The sequence below is a fragment of the Talpa europaea genome, assembly GCF_964194135.1.
Source record: "Talpa europaea genome assembly, chromosome: 13".
Classification (NCBI taxonomy): Eukaryota; Metazoa; Chordata; class Mammalia; order Eulipotyphla; family Talpidae; genus Talpa; species Talpa europaea.
The window spans coordinates 12,359,279-12,380,836 of NC_140080.1; the positions used below are offsets into that span (position 1 = coordinate 12,359,279).

General features: G+C 44.0%; 1 protein-coding gene across 1 annotated transcript in view; it reads right to left on the reverse strand.

Annotated features, from left to right (window-relative positions):
• PRDM5 (PR/SET domain 5) overlaps window positions 1-21,558 on the reverse strand; it is a gene marked incomplete at its 3' end in the record, with an annotated part of 156,291 nt that overhangs the window by 105,344 nt on the left and 29,389 nt on the right. Inside the window, exon 3 of the mRNA XM_084252352.1 lies at window positions 17,851-17,973. Coding sequence (XP_084108478.1) covers window positions 17,851-17,973 — 123 coding nt within the window. The remainder of the gene's footprint in view (window positions 1-17,850; window positions 17,974-21,558) is intronic.

A 21,558-nucleotide genomic window follows, 5' to 3' on the forward strand; every position in this document is an offset into this window, starting at 1 on the left:
TTCATTAAAGGAAGATGCCATAACACTGAGAACATCCTTGGAAACTTCTGAATTTCATACCTCCAGAAACATGAAAGGTGGTATTTCAAGTAAGAACACTCAATTTTGATGCAACAGTGTAGGGTAAAGAAAATATCAGGCTTTTCTGCCCTTCCGCCATCAGGATAGATGATGGATCCTTGCGGTCCTGAATGCATGCCTGATGGCAGGCACCTGGAGTAGGGTGTGGGCAGATGTAGATAGGATTCACCTGGGCTAAGACTGTGCTTTTAAGGGCGGCGTCACGGGGACGCAGCAGCAGTAGTAGCAGCAGTAGAAGCCGAAGCAGCAGAACCAACTCCAGAGAGCCCAGATAGAGTGAAGACTTTCTGGGGGCTGGGAGGCCTGCCAGCCTCCCAGCCCCCCAGCCAGCACCCCTGCCTGCCATATGCCTGGTGAACCCCAAATAAAAAACCTGCAAAACTACTGAGGACTCTGACTCCTCCTTTACCTGGTCTGCATGGGATCAGAAAACCTGCACTGTGCCTGGTCCTGCCTTTACAAACAGTAACACTTAAGCAACAAAAAAAACAACACACTCAGGGAAAGAGAGGTCTCTTTCTAGATTAACTGAGATGCTAGACTTTCCAGGGTTTGGAAAGCACTAGCTAAGAGCTGCCCCACTCCACCTCGGATTCACCTAATGAACATCACAAAACAGAGTCATAAATCTCAGTGCTTATCTGATCAATATCCAAGGAAGTTCCCTGAATGTCTTTTCAGCACATTAATCACCAATTTTGTGAGGGCCTTCATAGCTCTAAGGGAAGATAAGAATTTTTCATTTTAAAACATGGTAGCATTAACCTTAACTGCAACCCTGAGGCACAGCCTGCCTGCGTCTAGGTCCTGTGATAAAAGAACATCATCACACAGCAGCCTGAAGGCTTCCAATATAAAAAAAAAAAGCCAGCGGGGTTTCTAAGATTTCAGCTGTACCCAGCTCACTTCTGCCCACACATGGCAGATCCCACAGGTCACGGGGTTAGCCTCCCAAGTTCTGCCCCACTTAGGCGTCAGCAGTGCTGGCCACCAGCCACAGACTGGAGGTCCCCCGCGAGCCCATCCTCAGACTTTGGGTGACAGCCCAAATTCAGGGTAACCCCTGGGCTCGTGACCAATGGGCTTTGCATCAGAGGTTCGCGCAAATCTGGCTGCAGGTTCATGTGCTAGAGTGGCTCAGAGAATCTGTTGGCTTACCGGATATCCAGGTTACCAAGGACCGGAGTCAGCAGCAGCCAGACAGAAGAGAAGCGTAGGGCCAAGTCAGGGGAAAGGCATGGAGCTGCCAAGCCCCCTCCAGGAGATGTGTCTCCCCAAAACGCCACGTAGCCCCCAGTCCTGCAGCTCTCCCAGCCCCACCTGGTGGGTTTTTATGGAGGCTCCGCTACACAGGCACGACTGATAAACTCACTGGTCATCAACAATTGGATTCAGCCACAAGGCCCTCTCCCCTCCCGGGAATCACGGGCAGGAGTAAAAGCCCCACCCTCCATTCTCGCTGTTTTCCCTGGCAACCAGCCCCCACCTCCGGTGTTTTCCAAAAGTTATATTCATTAAGATAATAAGAGAGGGCCTCCCTGATGGTGCAAGGGGTTAAGACACAATCTATGAAGCTGTCCACAGCCTCTGCAGCCCGAGTTTGATCTCCGGCCAGGGAGCAACCCACATGGTGCAGCAGACCTCTCCTGACTCGCCAGCTGCTCCCCTCAGCAGTGCATTTCAGTAAATCTGCATGTTCTGCTCCCCACTCTCTCAAGTGAATCCTCCTACCTCCCCACAACTCTGGCCTTGTAGAGTAAGGAAAAATGTCAGGCTTTTCTGCCCTCCCGCCATCAGGATAGATGATGGATCCTTGCGGTCCTGAATGCAGGCCTGATGGCGGGCACCTGGCGTAGGGTGTGGGCATAGGTAGATGGGATTCACCTGGGCTGAGACTGGGCTTTTAAGGGTGGTGTCACGGGGACGCCAGCAGAAGCAGAGAAGCAGCAGAAGCTGAAAAAGAAACCGAGAAAGAAGCAGAGAACGCCAGAGGGCCCAGATAGAGTGAAGATTTGCTGGGGGGCTGGGAGGACAGCCAGCTTCCCAGCCCCCCAGCACTCCTGCCTGCCATGTACCCGCTAAATCCCAATAAAAGACCTGCAAAAAAACACTGAGGACTCTGACGCCTCCTTTACCCGGTCTGCTGGATCCTAGAAAACCTGCTCAGTGTCATTCCTGCTCCCTACAGACCTGTACCCCAGTTCTTGTATGCATAAATAAATAAATCTTTTTGTAAAAAAATAGTAAGAGACACCTGTAACACTCTCCTTCCTTAGGAAATCCTCAGGTTTTGGGGAGCCACAGGCCAGGAACTGTGGATGAAGACCAAATATGGAGGAGCAACAGATTTTGAACATATTTGACCGGCGAAGTATCTTTCTTACAAAATACAAGATCACAAGCAGTGAAAGCTTTCATGTAATAAAAGTAACGGCAGCATTACAGGCTGAAGGATATATTTTCCATCTGTATGCTAGAAATGAGAAAACAGAAAGCCACTATAGGTTCTGTTCCACATTATTACCTGTAAGAATTACAAACCCCTGTTGTGATTAACTTCGCTCTGATCTGCTCCAGCTTCAGCAACTGTTTTAATAGAGAATCCTGAAATATATTTCTTATTTCTGGTTGTTGAGTTGTGGTTTATTCCCTTGAACACAATTTCTCCATCGCTTCTCGGCCTTTTGGCTAAGATCAAGTGAACACAATTTCTCCAATTTCTCCATAACACAATCATTCCTTGTATTTAAATTTTAGCAACAGTCACCGATTTTGAGACTAAATCAGGGAGATAGTGCCCAGTTTATGCTGCCACTGGCTGCAGGTGATTCTGCTGAAAATGCTTGAGCTAAAAAAAAGCTGTTTACCAGCAAGGTCTGAACACAGTAAATACCTTCAGTCACTTGTGTTCCTCGTCCTGACACAGGGATACAGCACAAAGTGATGTGATGGTTCCTCATCGCTTACATTTTACAGCAGCTGAATTTTTTATGTTTTTTAATTATTTCATTTTAATTTTACTTGCATGCCATTTTTGGCAAATTATTTCTACTTTAAGCTGTTTGTAACACCAAGAAATTTAAGGAGCCTAAATGATGAACTGTAAAAGTTGGAAAAAATTAAATACCTAACAACTAACTTGTAGGGTAAGGAAAAATGTCAGGCTTTTCTGCCCTCCCGCCATCAGGATAGATGATGGATCCTTGCGGTCCTGAATGCAGGCCTGATGGCGGCACCTGGAATAGGGTGTGGGCACAGGTAGATGGGATTCACCTGGGCTGAGACTGCTTTTCAGGGCGGCGGGTCATGGGGACGCCAGTAGAAGCCAAAAGAGAAGCCAAGAGAGAAGCAAGAGAAGCAGAAGCTGAGAGAAGGCTGAGAGCCCAGATAGAGTGAAGACTTGCTGGGGGCTGGGAGGCTGGTCAGCCTCCCGGCCCCCCAGCACCCCTGCCTGCCATGTACTGGGTAAATCCCAATAAAAAGACCTGCAAAAAGCCACTGAGGACTCTGACTCCTCCTTTACCCGGTCTGCTGGATCAGGAAACCTGCACCGTGTCCATTCCTTGACCCTATATAACTGTTTTTTTTTTTTTAATTTATTTATACAAGCACTGGGTAGAGTCAGAAACACGGGGGGGGGGGGGTGAGAGAATTCACCAGAGCCAGAGCAGGGAACAGCACAGGCAGACTGACGAAGTACACTGCTGAGGGGAGCAGCGGGCGGCAGGAGAGGTCTGTGCGCCATGTGGGACCCTCACCCGGCGGCCGGGGATCGAACTGGCGCTGCAGAGGCTGCGGGCAGCTTCGCAGCCCAGCACTCAACCACTGCGCCACCAGGGGAGGCCCACAACTAACTGGTTTTAAAAGCTTTGTTAAACTTTAATAATTATAGAAATAGCAAATGTCATTTTAGAGGAAAAAAAACTACATATATGAAAAACTTTTCAAATATGTAAATTACATATATGAAATGTATAGCTTTTCATGTATGTAGGCTACATATATATTTAATCACCACCCCAAGACAAAATTATTGTAGGGTAAGTAAATGATATCAGGCTTTTCTGCACTCCCGCCATTAGGATTGATGACAGAACCCTGCAGTCCTGAATGCATGTCTGATGGCGGGCACCTGGAATAGGGTGTGGGCATGTAGAGAGGGTGGATTCACCTGGGCTCATACTGTGCTGATAAGGGCGGCATCATGAGGACGCCAGAAGAACCACCAGAGAAGGCCTGCCACCTCCCTGCCCCCCAGCACCCCTGCCTGCCACGTACCTGGTAAATCCCAATAAAAGCCTGAGAAACCACTGAGGGCTCCAGGACTCACTCCTTCACCTCATCTGCTCGAATCATGGAAAACCTGCACTGGCCATTCCTGCCCATGCAGTTATCAACATAGACATTAATAGAATTTGTTTCTAAGTGGAAGAAATTGCAAGTATTTCGCAGCGTCATCTGCTAGGAGCCAGTACTCCATGGTGAGGAAGTTAGGGCTTTGGGTTTCTGAGGATTCAAAGACTTTATGATTAATTAGATGTATAACTGAGCAAACAGCTTTGGCTGGCAAACCACCAGTTTCCTCATCTGTGAAATGGAGCAAAGGATAGTGCCTATCATATGCCAACTGCAAGGATTAAAAGTGAGAATATAAAACTTAGCAAGTGCATGACACTTGAACGGTAGCTATTACTATTACTACTATAATAATAAAACTTGCAGGCCAGTGCTTAAAAATCTGTTTCAAAATCTGTCCCATAAATGAGGTTGTGCGGGGTAAATGAAGATTGCTCAGGCTTTTGCGCTGCTGGCCTCCATGGCCATCACCTGTGGCCCTGAATGTGGGAGGCACCTGGGCGCCGGGCACAGGAGCGTGTGCGCGGGGCACAGGAGCATGTGCGCAGGGCACACGTGCCTGACGGCAGCATCTGAAGCACGATGTGGGCATGCACGAGCGGCACACCTGAGCCTGGAGCTGGTCATGTAAGGGCAGTGCAGCAGGGGACCGGGCGACAGAGGACCATGGGGCAGAGAGCAGCGGGAACAACCATGCGAGGGAGAGACAAGAGAACGCCAGAGAGCCCAAAAAGAGTAAAGAATCACAGCGGGACAGGAGCCGACCAGCCTACCTGTCTGCCCTGCACCTGGTTGCCTCGCTACAACTGGTGTAGTAAGATCATTAGAAGCCTGAAAAAACCACTGAGGGTTCCAGGACTCTCCTGTACCCTTCTGCAGGCTCCATAGAGAAGCTGCCTTGTGCCTTGCTGGCGCTACAAGTTGCTCCAACAATGCCGCTTTTGACTAAGTTTCATTTGGCCGAATCTCAGCCCGATTATAATTCCACCCTAGCGCCTGCCTCCACAGAGTCTGGAATGTTCTGCCTGGGATTCTGGGTGTCACGCTCGCTCACCTGCTAACTAACTGATGTGCTTCTCTGGCTGGGACACCAAGCGCAGTCTAAACGACATCTCAATGCCCACCAGCTATTCTGCCACACCTGTGGGGCTTCCAAGGCGATGGGAGGCTAGTGCTTACACTGGGAGACTCCAGAGCAAACCAAACAGCTGGTCACCCTCAATATGCACGTCCAGAATCACATTCTAATTCCGCTCTAGACACACACCAGGAATATATACTGGTTCACTGCCATCTCCAGGCAAGCTCAGGATTCTCAACATTTAGAACCAGTCATAGCTCCAAATATGGTTCTTTCCAAGTGGCCCCCCATCATTGGAACCCACTTCATCCTCTCATCGCCAACTACCCTGCAAATGACCCTGTCTGTGTTGTTCTGCACATCTTACACAGTGTTCTAAAGCAGTGTTACCTCAATAAAAAAAAAGGGAAGTGGCTTGATGAGTGTGAGGACAGACAGGAACAAGAAGCTTCTGGGCACAGAAAGGAAAGAGCTTATAGAGTAGCAAGGGTCAGCAAGGGCTTTCTGGTATGAGGTGACAGCCCAGATTTGGAGAACACACACAGGAGGAACCCAGTAAACAGAAAGTGTGTGAGGGCCTCCCCTGGTGGCGCAGCGGTTGAGCGCTGGGCTGCGAAGCTGCCCGCAGCTTCTGCAGTGCTGGTTCGATACCCGGCCACCGGCGAGGGTCCCACATGGCATGCAGACGTCTCCTGCCGCCCGCTGCTCCCCTCAGCAGTGTCCTCTGTCATCAGTCATCAGTCTGCCTGTTCTGTTCCCTGCTCTGTCTCTGGTGAATTCTCTCACCCTCCCGCGCTTCTGACTGTACCCAGTGCTCATATAAATAAATAAATCTTAAAAAAAAAATTGAAACAATGCAGAATATACATACTGAAGGTCAGTACAAGCACACAAATCACTGATAATAAGCTTTTTTAATTCAATAAAGCAAAAACAAAGCACCATGCCACATTCCCAACTCTAGAAACGGGCATGGAATGAAGCCACAGAAGAGAAAGTTTGGGTGTGCATGTTATTACTTGGGGAAGAGTAGGACCACACCTTCTTTCTCAGAAAGAAGGACCACACTCCTGTCTGAAAACTAATAGAATAGACAGATGTGTAAAGTGTACACAGCCAGATCTCAAAGGACTTAATTAACCACAGGAAAAGAAACCAGGAAGTGTGATTGCTTTAATCTCTGCCTACTGCCTACGGAGAGGAATTAAATAAAACAATCATTAAGCATCAACTTAAGTAATCATAGACACATTAGTCAATTGATTACCCATTTAATTAAGTGTAATAAAAAGACATGGTTCCTAGTCTTGACATAACCAAGATAATGATAGGTTTAATTACTTTCTGCATTTCTCTTAAAGCTCCAAATAAAGGCCACACTCAAATGTTAGCACTCCTGTTTTACAGGACCCATACTTCTCGATGCCATAAAATACCAGACAATAACCTACAGCCTGGCAAATTCACTCCCTCTATCTTTTTCCCCAGCTGCTATTTTTGAATTGTGTGAAATTTCTAAAAATGACTAAAGCACAAACAAAAATAATTAGATTAAGTGCTGAGCTGGTATTTTCCCTAAGGTTTTGTAAGCAAGGAGTTTTCAAAAAATTCTCAGAATTTAATATACCTAGCTGAATACAGGGTATCTTCGCTGTGTGAGCTACCTTAATTGAAAGATATGTCAATTATAAGAGAAAGTCTCACCTTTTTGAATATTTTATGAACTCAATTTTGGAATAGAGAACCCTGCATACTCTACTTTGCATTGCTCAGCAGTGGCTCAACTTTTTATGAGAATCTATGTATGTCCTCAATGGAGTACAGTTTTCTCTGAATAGAAATTTCCCTAGAAAACTCAAGATTCCAAAGTGGCTAATTTCAGTGTTTCGTGTTATATGCACATTTTGCAGTATTTATGCTTAAATTTAGGTGTCTAGATATTTATTTTAATACTATGCATGTAGTAAAATACATAGATAGATATCTTTTCACATGAGTATATATTTCCTAAAGTTCCTCTTCTGATAAACAGGGCATTCATGTTGTTCACCTCAATGCATCTATAATAAATGCTGCTTCATTATCATTTTTAGCAACTATGGGATTTTAAACTTTCTTCTATTTAATTCCATCCTATCTCTTCTTAAACCTTAGAATGATATAGCATTATAATGATTCAATGCAATGTTGCTAATTCTCAAACACCAGTTGCTGGTGGTTACATATGTTAAATATCATCTGAAAAAGCCCAACTGCCTCACAGCAAAAACCGCCTCCCTGTTAGCCTTTGCCGATTTATTATTTTATGTCCCCGTGTTCTGAGTTAGCCCAGATTGGACTGTTGGGTTGTTAAGCAACAAGACTATCCGAATTTAAGGCTCTGATTATCTGTGGTCATATTTGTAAAAAGATTTCCGACATAACGATGAGGTGCTATTGGCACAAAGTCTTTCAACTGAGAGATCAAAACATACAGTGGACAGAGATGTGAACACACCAGCACACACGGGCACATTTGCAGAGTGAAAATGTGACTCAGCCGGGCCAGCATCCACATGCACACCAACTGCAGGCTAGAGTTCAGGTGGAAGCAGTTGCTTTCTGTTATTTCAAAGGAAACAAAGTTCTTCCCTTACTGCCAAGGTGCAGGAGTAAGCTAGGGAGACCACATCAGGGCAGTGGCAAGAGACTTAGCAGAGAAGCCAGATCAAGCACGTCCTGAGCCCCCACAAGATGCAATCCGGCTTCATGGGTACAGGGGGAAAAAACTGAACAGCTGCTCTTGACGAGCTCAGTCTAGTCACAGCAGTAAATAGAAAATAAACTCTCTGAGACTGAGAATAGATTAGATACTTTGGAGTTCTATTCTGAATATGGGGGGGGAATATTTTAAATAGTATTTTTAAGTTTTAAACTCAATATAAATATAATTCATCCTTAGGGGCCTCCCTGGTGGCACAAGGGGATAAGACACAACCTATCTGCAGCCTCTGCAGCAAGAGTTTGACCCTGGCCAGGGAGATACCGATGATGCGCAGACCTCTCCTGATTCGCCCGCTGCTCCCCTCAGCAACGTATTTCAGTAGCTCCACCTGTTTTGTTCCCCACTCTATCTCTGGTGAATCCTCTCACTCCCCCACACCTCTGGCCTGTATCCCAATTCTTGTATGTATAAATAAATAAATCTTTAAAAATATATAATTCATCTTTAATTTAATAATATAAATTACATGTTATACATAATAGCACCCCTCTCTTACCCCGAAAGAATAATTACACAGAATTTCTGTTCTCAGTTCTACCTCACATTTTCTCACTATGACCCATGCTGCTAGCAAAGTCCCAAAGTCAATCAGGAGCACATATTCCTGAGCCCAGGGGCTCCCTTTTGGTTAATACCATGGAAGGGGTTTGCTGGGTTACGGCATTAAGGAAAGCATAAGACCCTTCTAGACTGTTTGAGGACCACCCTCTCTGGGATTCATTTCAGCACTGCCCATTCTGAAAATTATCTGAGAGCAGGGAGGATGCAGATGTGTTTTCTAGGAGACAATCAGACTACAAAAACTCAAATCTTTTAAAAAAATCTGAACTGTGTCTCAGCACAAACAGCCATAGTGCTTATATCTATCCCTCAGGTTGCAACCCACTCCACCTAATAATTGTCTCAACACAGCACACATACATTACACATACATTCCCCACAGTGCACTTCTTGCATCTAGAAAGTCCCAGTTATCTCTCCACAGAGAAGACAGGCCACACACCCACCGGTATCCAATGTCACACAGAACAGAACTCGGATGGCGACGAGGATGTGTGCTCCCTGGCAGCCACCAGCCAAGCTGCTCAGTGCAGGGAGGCAGGCTGCTGGGGCCCCATGCTGAGCATGTCAGGAGAAGGCCATTCCCCCCTTCCCTCAGCAAAGGCTGAGGGCTGAGTAGTATTCCACTGTGAATGTTGCCCCCTCGGCTGCTACTGGACTCTGTGCCAACAGCACCTCATCATTATGTCGAAAGTCTTTTTACAAATGTGACTACAGATAATCAGAGTCTTAAATACAGTCTTGTTGCTTCACAACCCAATAGTCTAGTTTGGACTAACTCAATGGACTATGGGGGCTTCAGTTCTGGGCATGACGTGGTATCATACATGTGAGCAGAAGTGAACCTGTACCCCTAAAGTCATATATAGCGTTGTAATGCAAGGTCACCTCAAAAAAATAATTTAGTAAAAAAAAAAAAGATTCAGTCATTCCTCACAGCAAGCTGTCCCTTGGGTGGAGAGTATTTACTGAGAAGTCTTCTACACTTAGAATAGTATTAGCTACCTTGAGAGGGATTTATAAAAAACAAAACGCATTTTACTGTTTTATATATAAACAAAGCCATAAAGAGAAAAACTACAAACTTTGCGGGGCAGTGATTATAAAAATACTGGCATCTAGAGAGCCCAGGTGTTTTGCATCTGTTATCTCATTTAATCTTCCCCGAAATCCAATGAGGTAAGCATAATGGCCATTAATTCACAGAGAGACAGAGAGAAGCAAAGTTTTCACCATCATGGATGCAAAGCTAGACCATCCTTTTAAATAATATCTCAATGCTGCACACAGGCCTGGCACATGGCAGATGCCTGGGAACTGGTGGATGTGGGCTGGAAACTGCTCAGCCAGCCAGGCACAGCCAGAAAGCTACTGCTTCAAGTTGCCTTTCTGAATAGTATCCAAACTGGGGCTGGGTTCTGTCTTCCTTCTGCCTCTCCATCAAGTGCTTGTTTTGTCCTGGACTCTAAACTTACAGCAAGTTTTCCCCACTGATCACTGCAGCAGCCAGTCATGAAGACGCCACCCCAAGAACACCCAAGGCGGCCTCCAGGATTCACACCTTTGTGTGACCCCTGCCTCCTGCACCGTTCCAGGGCGTGTGTGTGTGTGTGTGTGTGTGTGTGTGTGTTTCTCTCTCTCTTGAAATACTGATATCTGCTCAAAACTCTTATCCCACCCCCACAAAAAGCAGCCACACTATTCTTCTTTAACAAAGTGGAATTGAAAGGTCTCATTTTCAGAGACGTCAGGCAGCCCTGACCACACCACATGTGAGTCCGTAAGCTGGAACCCCCAAACGACCCTACTAAGTCGCTCCTAAATCCCTAGCCCTCAGAAAACAAAACAAAGTGCTAAATGTTGGTTGTTTTAAGCTGTTGAAATCTGGAGGAAACGTGTTCGACAGCAACAGATAACACAATCACAAGACACACACACACAAGAGAGATTCGATGAAGTCACTCCGAGAAACAGCTCAAAAGCCGGCTCGCTAAAAAGGCAATTCGTAAAGCCCTCATGTCACGCAAAGGGCAACAAGGCTTGGTGCTGCACTTCTGGGTGAGACGTGGACCCTGGAAACCAGGTGTGGTCTTCAGTGGGGGCAGAAGAGGAACTAACTACCTGTCATGTTTCTGCCATGAGCAGCACAGGAAGTCCCACCTATTCAAAAATGTCCCCTCCATGCAACCTGGAATCCACTGACCCTGAAATTTCACTGCTATTCATGTCAAGAGAGCTAAACGTTAATTTGAACTCATTCTGAACACATTAGCTAGCAGCTGAGATGGGGAGAAAGGAACCAGAGGCAAAAAAGAGGCGAGGACAGATGCTGCCTTGGCATGACCTTCCTAAGGAGAAGGGGCCTTGTATTCAATTACAACAGTCTGAGAACTTCAGAAAGATCATGGAAGACATGGAACAAATAACTTAAAGACATTTAGTTTTAATTAAAATGTTGTGCAAATTGTCTGCAGTTTCAAAAATACCTAACTTCAGAAAGAGAAAAGGTTATTTTCAATCTGAATTGCCTCCTTTTTTTTAAGGACTTATTTATTTATGCATATAAGAGCTGGAGTATAGGCCAGAAGTGTCGGGGGTGGGTAGTGAGAGGATTCATCAGAAACAAAGTGGGGAGCAGAACAGGTGGATCTCCTGAAATACACTGCTGAGGGGAGCAGCAGGTGAGACAGGAGAGGTCTGCTGTGCCACGTGAGTCAGTTCCCTGGCAGGGGATGGAACTCGTGCTGCAGTGGCTGCAGATAGCTTCATAGTGCTGCAACTTTAACCCCGTGTGCCACCAGGGAGGCCCCTGAATTGCCTCCTTTACGAATTATGTCAACTCGAAGGCATCAAAATAAAGGTGAAGAGAGCAGACAGCAGAGACAGATACCTGGTTCCAATCCTACTCAGCCACTCATGGGCTGTGTGGCCTCAGGGGAGTTTGCTACACTCTCTACCTGTCAGTATCCTCATCTGACAGAGGGCATGATAATTCCAGAACCTTCCTCAGAGGGTCACAGTAAGTATTGAGTAAGTTAATATATTAAAACCACTTACTGGCACAGTAACCTCATTCAATCATCATCATCATCACTATTAAGTACTACAATCTATATAATTCAAGATCATCATGTCATATAACTTTAAGAACATTTCTAGACATGCTCATGTGTCCTGTCAATAAACAACCTATATGAAAATAACAACTTGATAAGTAATAACATTCCCCTACTCCCTACAAGAACCAGGTCACAGTAGGGCTGATATTTAAAACCTCACAGAACCAAATGTTTATCATTTTATTTCAGCTTAAACTTTTACCCTAATGAAAGTCAAATATGTATCTTATAAGAAAAGCCACCAAAGCAAAACAAACTTGCAAGTTATTTTACTGATTTTTTACAATATTATTGAAGAAAATTACCTTACTATTTTGTAACAGATTCTAATAAACATCGCAGAGAGTCTATTTGTACAAATCTGATAAAAAGAAACAAAAATAGAGAAGCAGAATTAGAAGAAAGTACAATTTTGTGTGTAAGTGATCAATCTTTTGAGATTTGTTTTTTTAGGTTGTGTGGTTGATGTTGCTATTTGAAATCTGCATCAACACTATTTGATGAGCCTGTGGATCCTGGTGTCTTTATGATGATGAAGAAGATCCTTTGTGTGTTTTAGAACAACCAAGTTGCTACTGTTTAACTGCCAGGGGGGTGGGGGGAAGCCTGGACATGGGAGTACTGAGAAGCACCTTCATCCTCCCAAGGTAAGAGTAATGAGGTCTCAGGGTGTTACAGGCTAAATGTTTGTGTTCCCCCAAATTCACATATTAAATCCTAATACCCAGTGTGATGGTATTATGGCCGACGGCTTTAGGGGGTAACTGGGTCATGAGGATGGAGCCCTCACAGATGAGGTTAATGTCCTTTTTAGGACACCAAATGACCATTTTTCTTCTTCTCCCATAAGTCTCAGTGACAAGAGGCCATATACTAACCAGGAAGAAGCCTTCTGCAGACACCTAGCCCATGTTCCTGGGCCTACCACTCTCCAGAAGAGCAAGAAATGGATTTCTATCTGTTAGCAACACACCAACCAAAGAACATATTTGAGCTGCTGCTGTCTTTGGAGATGTGTGTTTGATCCCCCAGCTCTGCTATGCTGAAAGGTCACGTGTCACTGAGAAAAGACCCCAGATGAACTGCCTAAGACTATCTTCACACAAGGGAGATCACAAGGCAGGGCTAGGCAATCAAGCAATGTAATCAAATAGCTCTGCTAGTAATGGGGAAACGAAACTGACACTGGAATTGGAGCAGAGTTGGGTTGATGCCACAAGCTTGGCTCAATACCCACAGTCTCCTCAATTCACTTCAACCATCTCCACACACTGACACCCCTTATGAGGAGGGCCAGGGCCCAAATGGCTTTCCACATGCTCCTTTTTCTCAGAACACCAAGCCAGCTTTGTGCTTATGTTGATAATCCAGTGCAGAACATCTCAGGGAAGATGTGTCTGAAAACGCATCCTCAAGAACACGAGATATAAAACACCACCTCTGCAATGTCCAATGAAGTCAAAACTGCAGGTTCAAATGACTTAATTCTGTATTTAAAGAAACAGTTTTCTATCAAAAATATAAATTTTTAAGAGTGCAAAAACACGGAGGTTAAATATATTTTCAAATATTACCTATATATTTTGGCTTTAGTGTAACATCAACATTTTATAAGAATCACCCATTTCTTATGCAACCTAAGAATTCTTTTGGTTCACTTTAAGTCACATCTTTTACGACTCATAATTTTCTGGTTTTGTTGAAAATAATTTTCAGAAGTCTGAAAAATACAGTTCAACTGATTATCCTGAAATGTATGCACGTGGGAAGACTGTCTGCTTACGAGATACTTCTTTAATAATTCAGGTACTTAAATCATCGTTTCCAAAGCAAATTTTCCAAAATCAAATAAATTGCAAAACTAGAAACATAATCGAGTCTCCACAAAGAGGTTCCAAACCTCTGCCAAAACAGACCTCAAATTTTTAATCCCTTGTCCAAAAAAACTGGACCAAGTATTGACGTTTTCCACCAAGCAAGCCATATAACCACAAATGTTTCTCATTTACTCCACTCCTGGGACATACAGATCAAATAAAAAATTTCCTGAATACCCCAAATTTCAGATGCAATTTGGAATGCCAGTGATTCATAATGTTATGCAGGAAACATTATGATCTTCTCTTACCAACTCAATGCTTCTGGAATGCAATCCTCAGGAGAGTACCCCAACCAGTCAGAAGGCTGACATCGCTGTCAGCCATGTGACCCAACTATTACGCTCTCTGCTCCAGCTCAGAGGTGATTGTGAACCCTGAGCAGTCTGCTACTCCAGCTACTGTTCTAGTAAAAAAGACATACCTCAAGGGAGCTAAGAAAGATCCATATTGTGCTGCATGGCAAGAAACTTGGTAATACTCAACCCCCCTCTTAGAAGGCAAAATAGTGTTAAAAGGAATTCCAGGCACTGCCCTCTATTTTGCACGCAAAGACACTCACAGTGGCCTCAACACACATAGATTCTAATGAAATTCAAGTATGAAGCTTCAAGAGCCTCTAATACATGAGTCTCAATCTATTCTCAATCCATGTCTTAAAAGCTCCCTTTTAAGTAAAATAATACTGGGTTGTCGGAATAATCGTGACACATTTTTTCTATGTTTTCTATGCAAAAACATTTCTTGACAACCCATTTCTTGGAGTTCCTAAGGTCACAGGAGTCATCGTGTGCAGAGTCCCATCTTCTTTCAAGGAAAGACATAGTTGATCAAGAGGGAGAAAAAATACTGTACTGAATGGACACGAAAATTATGTATGTGCTAGAAAGCGTGGTCACTAAGAAAGAGAAGATGCGAGCTAAGCTAGAGAGACAGGAACACTGCCTGACAGTGTTCACTTAACTCCAGGACTCATTACGAGCAAAATGCTCAGCGAGAGGAACTCTTAAACAAGAATGACCTCAGGGAGTCTGAGGGAAAACTCAAAAATATAACACCCTGCTAGTTTGGGCAAACGAAGACAGCTGCTGCTGATGGTACAGAAATAAGAGCAACAAGATCTCTCAGACTAAGGAATGTCGGGAAAATTTTAAATCATTATTTAAGCATAAGGAGAAAAGAATGTACTTTCAGTAGAACACTATTTTCTAAAACAATATGAATCTGAAAAACAGTGGGTTTGCCTAAAGTAAATTCCATGTGTTCCATAAGAGGCAGTTTTGACTATAGTAACATTTACAAAGAAACTTTTAAACTCAATCTGCAAATGAAAACTATGAGCTACACTGAGGATTCTGTGAGATGAGTTTGCCTTAGGAAACCAAGAAACAATACAAAAACACTTGAAAAAATTAAAGTATGCACATATAAAGAAAGATAAATTTAAACTTGTGGTTGGATCAACGCATATCGTGAATGATCTAGAAAGTGGCTCAAATATCTCTGGTTACCAAAATAGCCTATTTCCATCCCAACCCAATCTTTTGGTAAGTCATCTCTCATTTATCCATACAAAACAAGACAGCAATCACACTGGTTATTCAATACTTATTTGTACTGAAAGAATTTGGTTATGAATAACATCAGGAGATGGAATATTTAGACAACTGTGTCTTCTGGTTACTTTAAAATAATATTTCTGTGCATTCTCCTTCTTGCCAATGAGGGTTTTATACTCAGAATGGAGTAAAATCAGCATAACCCTCAGCAAATTCTTACGCTCTCACAATTTTGAACACAGCTTTTGAACATAAACATGATGCAGAAGAAACTTTAAGAATTGTGCACATGCTAAACTCTTTTAAAAAATGTTACTTCTCGGGGCCTCCCCGGTGGAGCAGCAGGTTGAGCGCAGCGCTATCGCTATAAAGCTGTCTGGAGTCTCTGCAGTGCAGGTTCGATTCCCGGCCGGCCAGGGAGATTCCCACATGGTGCAGCAGACCTCTCCCTGCCTCGCCCGCTGCTCCCCTCAGCAGTGTATTTCGTCAGTCTGCCTGTTCTGCTCCCTGCTCTGTCTCTGCTGAATTCTCTCACCCTCCCAGGCCTCTGACTGTACCTCAGTTCTTGTATAAATAAGTAAAATCTTTCAAAAAATGTTACTTCTCTTAATTCTTTTCCCTTTCCTTTAGTTTCTACCAACTGTAACTTTTCTCCAAACATGGGGGCACCTGAGATGGTTAATTTTCTACATCAGCTTGACAGGGTCAAGGAGAGTCCAGATCTTTGTTTGAACATTACTTTGAGCATTTCTGTGACGGTGATTCTGCATAAGATCAACATGTAAACAGATGGACTTCAGTAAAGTACAGTATGGATGGGTCTGAATGGAAAACGTGATACTGCATGGTGTCCCTTATGTGTGGAGTATAGAGAACCAAACAGTGGGGCAGAAAAAGACAAACTTTATTTTTTTTAATTTTATTTTTATATTCCCCATACAATTGCAACCCCCTTATTTTGACCCCAATCCCTTCTTTCCCCGCCCCCCCCTCATAGTGTGTCTCTGGTTCATAGTTGTTTGTTGATTTTGATTTTTTCTTTTGTATAGTTATTCTTTTTCCTGGTCCCTTATTTAGGTTTTCTAGATTCCTGCTATGAGTGAGACCATCCGGTATTTTTCTTTTTCTTTCTGGCTTATTTCGCTGAGCATGATCCCTTCCAGCGCCACCCATGGTGCTGCAAATTGCATGTGTTTATCTTTTTTGAATGCTGAGTAATATTCCATGGTATATATGTACCGCATCTTCTTGATCCAGTCATCTATTTTTGGGCATTTGGGTTGTTTCCAAAGCTTAGCTATTGTAAACAATGCTGCTATAAACATAGGGGTGCAGGTGCTCTTTGGAATTAATGTTTCTGTGTCCTTTGGGTAAATACCTAGGAGTGGAATTGCTGGATTAAACGGAAAAAGACAAACTTTAAAGCCAACCCCTGGAAGCTGACCATAGATCTGAGGCATCCAAAGGGGGTGGGTGAAGGAGTGAGAACAGGGTGCGGGGAGAGCACAATGGACTGTGGTGGAGGAGTATAGGGGGTTCAGTGGTGGGAGAGGGACAGTGACCACACCTGAGGGGAGAAATCCTACACTGTCAAAAATATTAACAAGGATGTAAAACAATATAGGAAGGAAGAAAGAAAGGAAGGAGAGGGAGAAAAAGAAAAGGGAGTGAAGAGAGGGAGGGGTGAACTTCCCCTTTTAAGAGAGATTCCTACTGCCCGATGGTCTCCCAACTGGAATATTCGCTCTTTTTGGAATATTTTGTGGCTCTCCCCGGACCCACAGCAGCCTGCAGGGCCTCAGGCCATCAGCCCTTCCTTGTTCTATAGCAGCCTGTGACTTCTGAACTCAAAGTGGGACATTGGCTTTGCAGATTTTGGACTTACGGCTCTTCATAAGCATGTGAGCCAATTCCTTTAAAATAAATCTCGGTCTGTCTCTGAGACAGAGGGGTTGGGGGGTTAGAAATAAAGAGATGGACAGATCCTACCAGTTCTGTTTTCTGGTGAACACTGACTCATACACGACCCTCAAGAAGCTCAAAGTGTAGTCACGAGCAGACACACAAGCAAACTCTGTCCAAGAAGCCTTTCCAAACAATAACACAGAATATTATGCTATGAGCTCAATAAGCCATCAAATAAAAAGAACTATCAATAAACACTCACCAAATGAATTAAAAGTACTTGAAAGCAGGATCAGCCAAGGACAATATCAGACCATGTATTTCATTCCCTCAAGAATTCTCGTAAAGTGAGTGATCTGGTGTCAATTTACAGCGAGGCTTGCCTTGCCTGCATATGCTGACTAGATGAGATTTCTCTGCTTTTATGAGTTAGTTACTGTTATTTGAAGCAGGTCATTGGGAAATAAATTTAAAACAGGGAGTACGGTTCTAAATTAGTTCATTCTCCTCACACTACGTAGTACAAACAAGAAGCAAATAAGCTCACTTGAATGGCAGCCAGGTTCTTCTGCTCCTGAGATGGTGCCTCGTGAACGAAGCGCAGCCAGTTGGAGTGTCGCGGGTTGGTGGCGTCCAAAATGTAGAGAACTTCTCCCTTACTCCCCCGAACCTAAAACACAAAAGGCTTCTAGGGTTAGACCTGAAGGCAGCATTAGGCATACTAAACATGTCAAGGGCAGGACACGACATTCTTTCCGACGTCCTTCTTGATGACAGGTGTTGAAGAGATGCTGGGATAATAAGGCCCCTGCACTTCACACATGTGTAGGGATAGGAACCAGTATTTCACTTGGCAGATGTCTACGGACTCACAAGTGCAATCATCTCTCAGAAACATCCTGTGTTGATAGCTCTTTTCTGGTCAAAATTATTTTTGGTGCATATATTTTAATATAAGCGTTGCAACTGCAATTTTTCTGGGAATACCATCACCACAAGCCATCCTCTTTTTTCCCCCCAAGAGGGTAGTGCTACCTGCTTCTCCACTGAGGGCGGTGGGATAGGGCTGATTCTTCCATTTCCTTCTCCACCTGCTTGCTGCCAACATAACCAGTGGAATTTGACCGCTACTGCACCCCAATTTCACGCTTTTAACCAGCAGATGAATAAAGCCAGTTCCAACATGTCTTTTCAAGACTGCTCGTGGCTAGCTGAGGACAGGGGACTCCCTGCTTTTTGTTCCAAGCACATTATCACATCAGGTCAAGGTTCGTGCTAAAGCCAAGCAGAAGGAAAAAGTGAGGTGAGAGGGCTGTGTGGACAAGCTGGTCAGACAGCACTCTCTGCCTGGTGCCCTGATATGAGTTCCGAATGAAAGCAGGAGAAGGATATGAAAACTACCACGAAAAGATTTATGCACCTATATCCATAGTAGCACTATCCACAACAGCCACATCATAGAGCCCACCTAATTGGGCAGGGACAGAGACTGGATAAAGACATCGTAAAATATATCTCTCAGTGGAATACCACTAGGACAGAATGCATGAATCTTTATTTTTAAAAAAGATTTATTTATTTATTTATTTATTTATTTATACAAGCACTGGGTACAGTCAGAAGCGCGGGAGGGTGAGAGAATTCACCAGAGCCAGAGCTGGGAGCAGAACAGGCAGACTGACGAAGTACACTGCTGAGAGGAGCAGCGGGCGGCAGGAGAGGTCTGCACACCATGTGGGACCCTCCTCCAGTGGCCGGGCAGCAGCCAGGGATCCAACCGGCACTACAGAAGCTGCTGGCAGCCTCGCAACTCAGCACTCAACCGCTGCGCCACCAGGGAGGCCCAGAATGCATGGATCTTGAGGCGATTATGCTAAATGAAATAATTCAGAAAGTGAAAGGTGGTCTCACTTATTTATGGAATATAAATAACCAAATAACACATACAGGCAAAGCACAGCAAAAACAACTCTTAGACTCTGTGAAAAACATACTGGTCCCCAAAGGGGATGGGAGGGCAGAACAGTGGAGAAGGGAGGAAACGTGACAGGTATTGGCACTGGAGTTTTAGTGAAGAATGAACTGTGTGCACACGCACACACAGTTATATAGATATGTAAATGATTTCAAAGACTGACACTGCAAAATTCTAACATAGATTGTCCAGGAAAACACACAGTCCATCTGCACCTACTGTCTCTTGTGCTGCCAAGTTTCCCAGTATCCTGTTGGACCAAGCACTCTCCATAACCATTTAAAAATCTCTCATGAAATGCCAGACCCTTCACTGGGAAGCAGGAACTTAATTTTCGCAATTATAATTCCTAAAAAAAAAATAGTATGGAGACATCTCAAAATATTAAAAATGGATCTACCATGTGACCCAGCAATTACACTCCTAGGTAACTACCCAGGGAATGCAAAAACACTAATTCAAAAGGATCTGTGCACTGCCATGTTTATTGCAGCACTATTTACAATAGCCAAGTTACGAAAACTATCTAAGTGCCTAAGGACAGATGAGTGGATTGAGAAAATATGTTGGATATACACAATGGGTTACTACTCAACTATAAAAAAATGGACGAACTCTTGCCATTTCTAACATGAATGGAGGGGATAATGCAAGGTGAAATAAATAAGGAGGAAGACAAATACCAGATGGTTTAACTTATATGTGAAATGTAGAGAAACAAAACAAAGGGCCACACAAGACCAAACCAAAAACGAACCCTAGAAATATGACTGTAGTACTGAGGCTTCTGGGCTGGCAGAGGGAGAGCAAGGTGTGGAAGGGGCCCAAAGGACTATGGTGGAGGACTAAGGGTGCCTTAGTGGTAGGTGAGACGTTGTAACAATACATTTGAGGGGTCCTCCCTGGTAGCGCAAGGGGTGAAGACATAGCACTATGAAGCTATCTGCAGCCACTGCAGCACAAGTTCGATCCTCGGCCAGGGAGCTACCCACTGGTGAGGCAGACCTCTCCTGTCTCGCCTGCTGCTCCCCTCAGCAGTGTATTTCAGAAGATCCACCTGTTCAGCTCCCCACTCTGACTCTAGTGAATCCTCTCATCCCCCACACCTCTGGCCTGTACCCCAGTTCTTATATACATAAATAAATAAATCTTAAAAAAATACATTTGAAGAGTATGAGCCTGTATCTCGAATCTTATACAGTGTCATTAACCGATGTTACCACCATGGAAACAGAAAAATTAAAAATCAGCAACTGTTAAAATCCACACAATGGAAGCAGTTTTTTGTGAGGAAACCGCACGGCTTCCCCATGGCATACCTCGGCCTGAGAGGCTAGCACTACTCACAGAAACCGGTGAATGGGGACTCTTAGTCATGTTTGTTATTCAGTATTTAGCACAATATATATCAGATGTGTTTCCTTTGGAATTATTTCTTCAAAGATGTGAAACATAACAAAGATTTCTCTGTGACTTATTAGGGTAAGCACATTTTACCAGGGGCATTGTTTGTTCTTTCTATATTTCAGCTTCTTCCCAGGCCCTAAGGCTCCATTGATGTTCAATGACTCAGTTTTAGTAACTCATTTTCCCTCCCAGTTCATTAGCTGCACGAAGGAACTTTTGAGTCCTCCATTACCTTCTCACACCATATTCCAGCTGAAGAGAAATACACAATTTAATTTTACATTAATACACCCAAATTTATCCACTGACTTATCCTGACTCATATTCTCATTACAAGACTATCAATGGGCAGCCAGAGACCATAGTTGCCTATGCATTCACATCTGAAAATAAACTTTTTGCTCATTAGCTGAGGCACTACCATTTATTTTATTCTAAACATCTTTACACAAATGACTTTTAAATTCCTACATAGCCTTTGTGAGCTGTTTTCTCCATCTTTCAAGTGGCTGGTCATTTCTTCATACCCTCATTCCAGTCTTCAACACTTCACTAAAGCCAGTGGATTATCTGCTCACACTTTTACATCTTACCCTAACCACATATAACCCTCACCAAAATATCTAAAAGAGACATCCAAGGATAATCTAACCCATACTTCCTCTTTCCAGAGAAACCAAAACCAAAACAAAACAAACAAACAAACAAAAAACTACTGCAGGGCCTCCCTGGTGGCGCAGTGATTAAAGTCTCAGCACTATCAAGCTATTGCCAGCCCCTGTGACATCAGTTTGATCCCTAGCCAGGGAGCTACTCACATGACATGGCAGACCTCTCCTGTCTAGCCCACCATGCCCCTCAGCAGTGTATTTC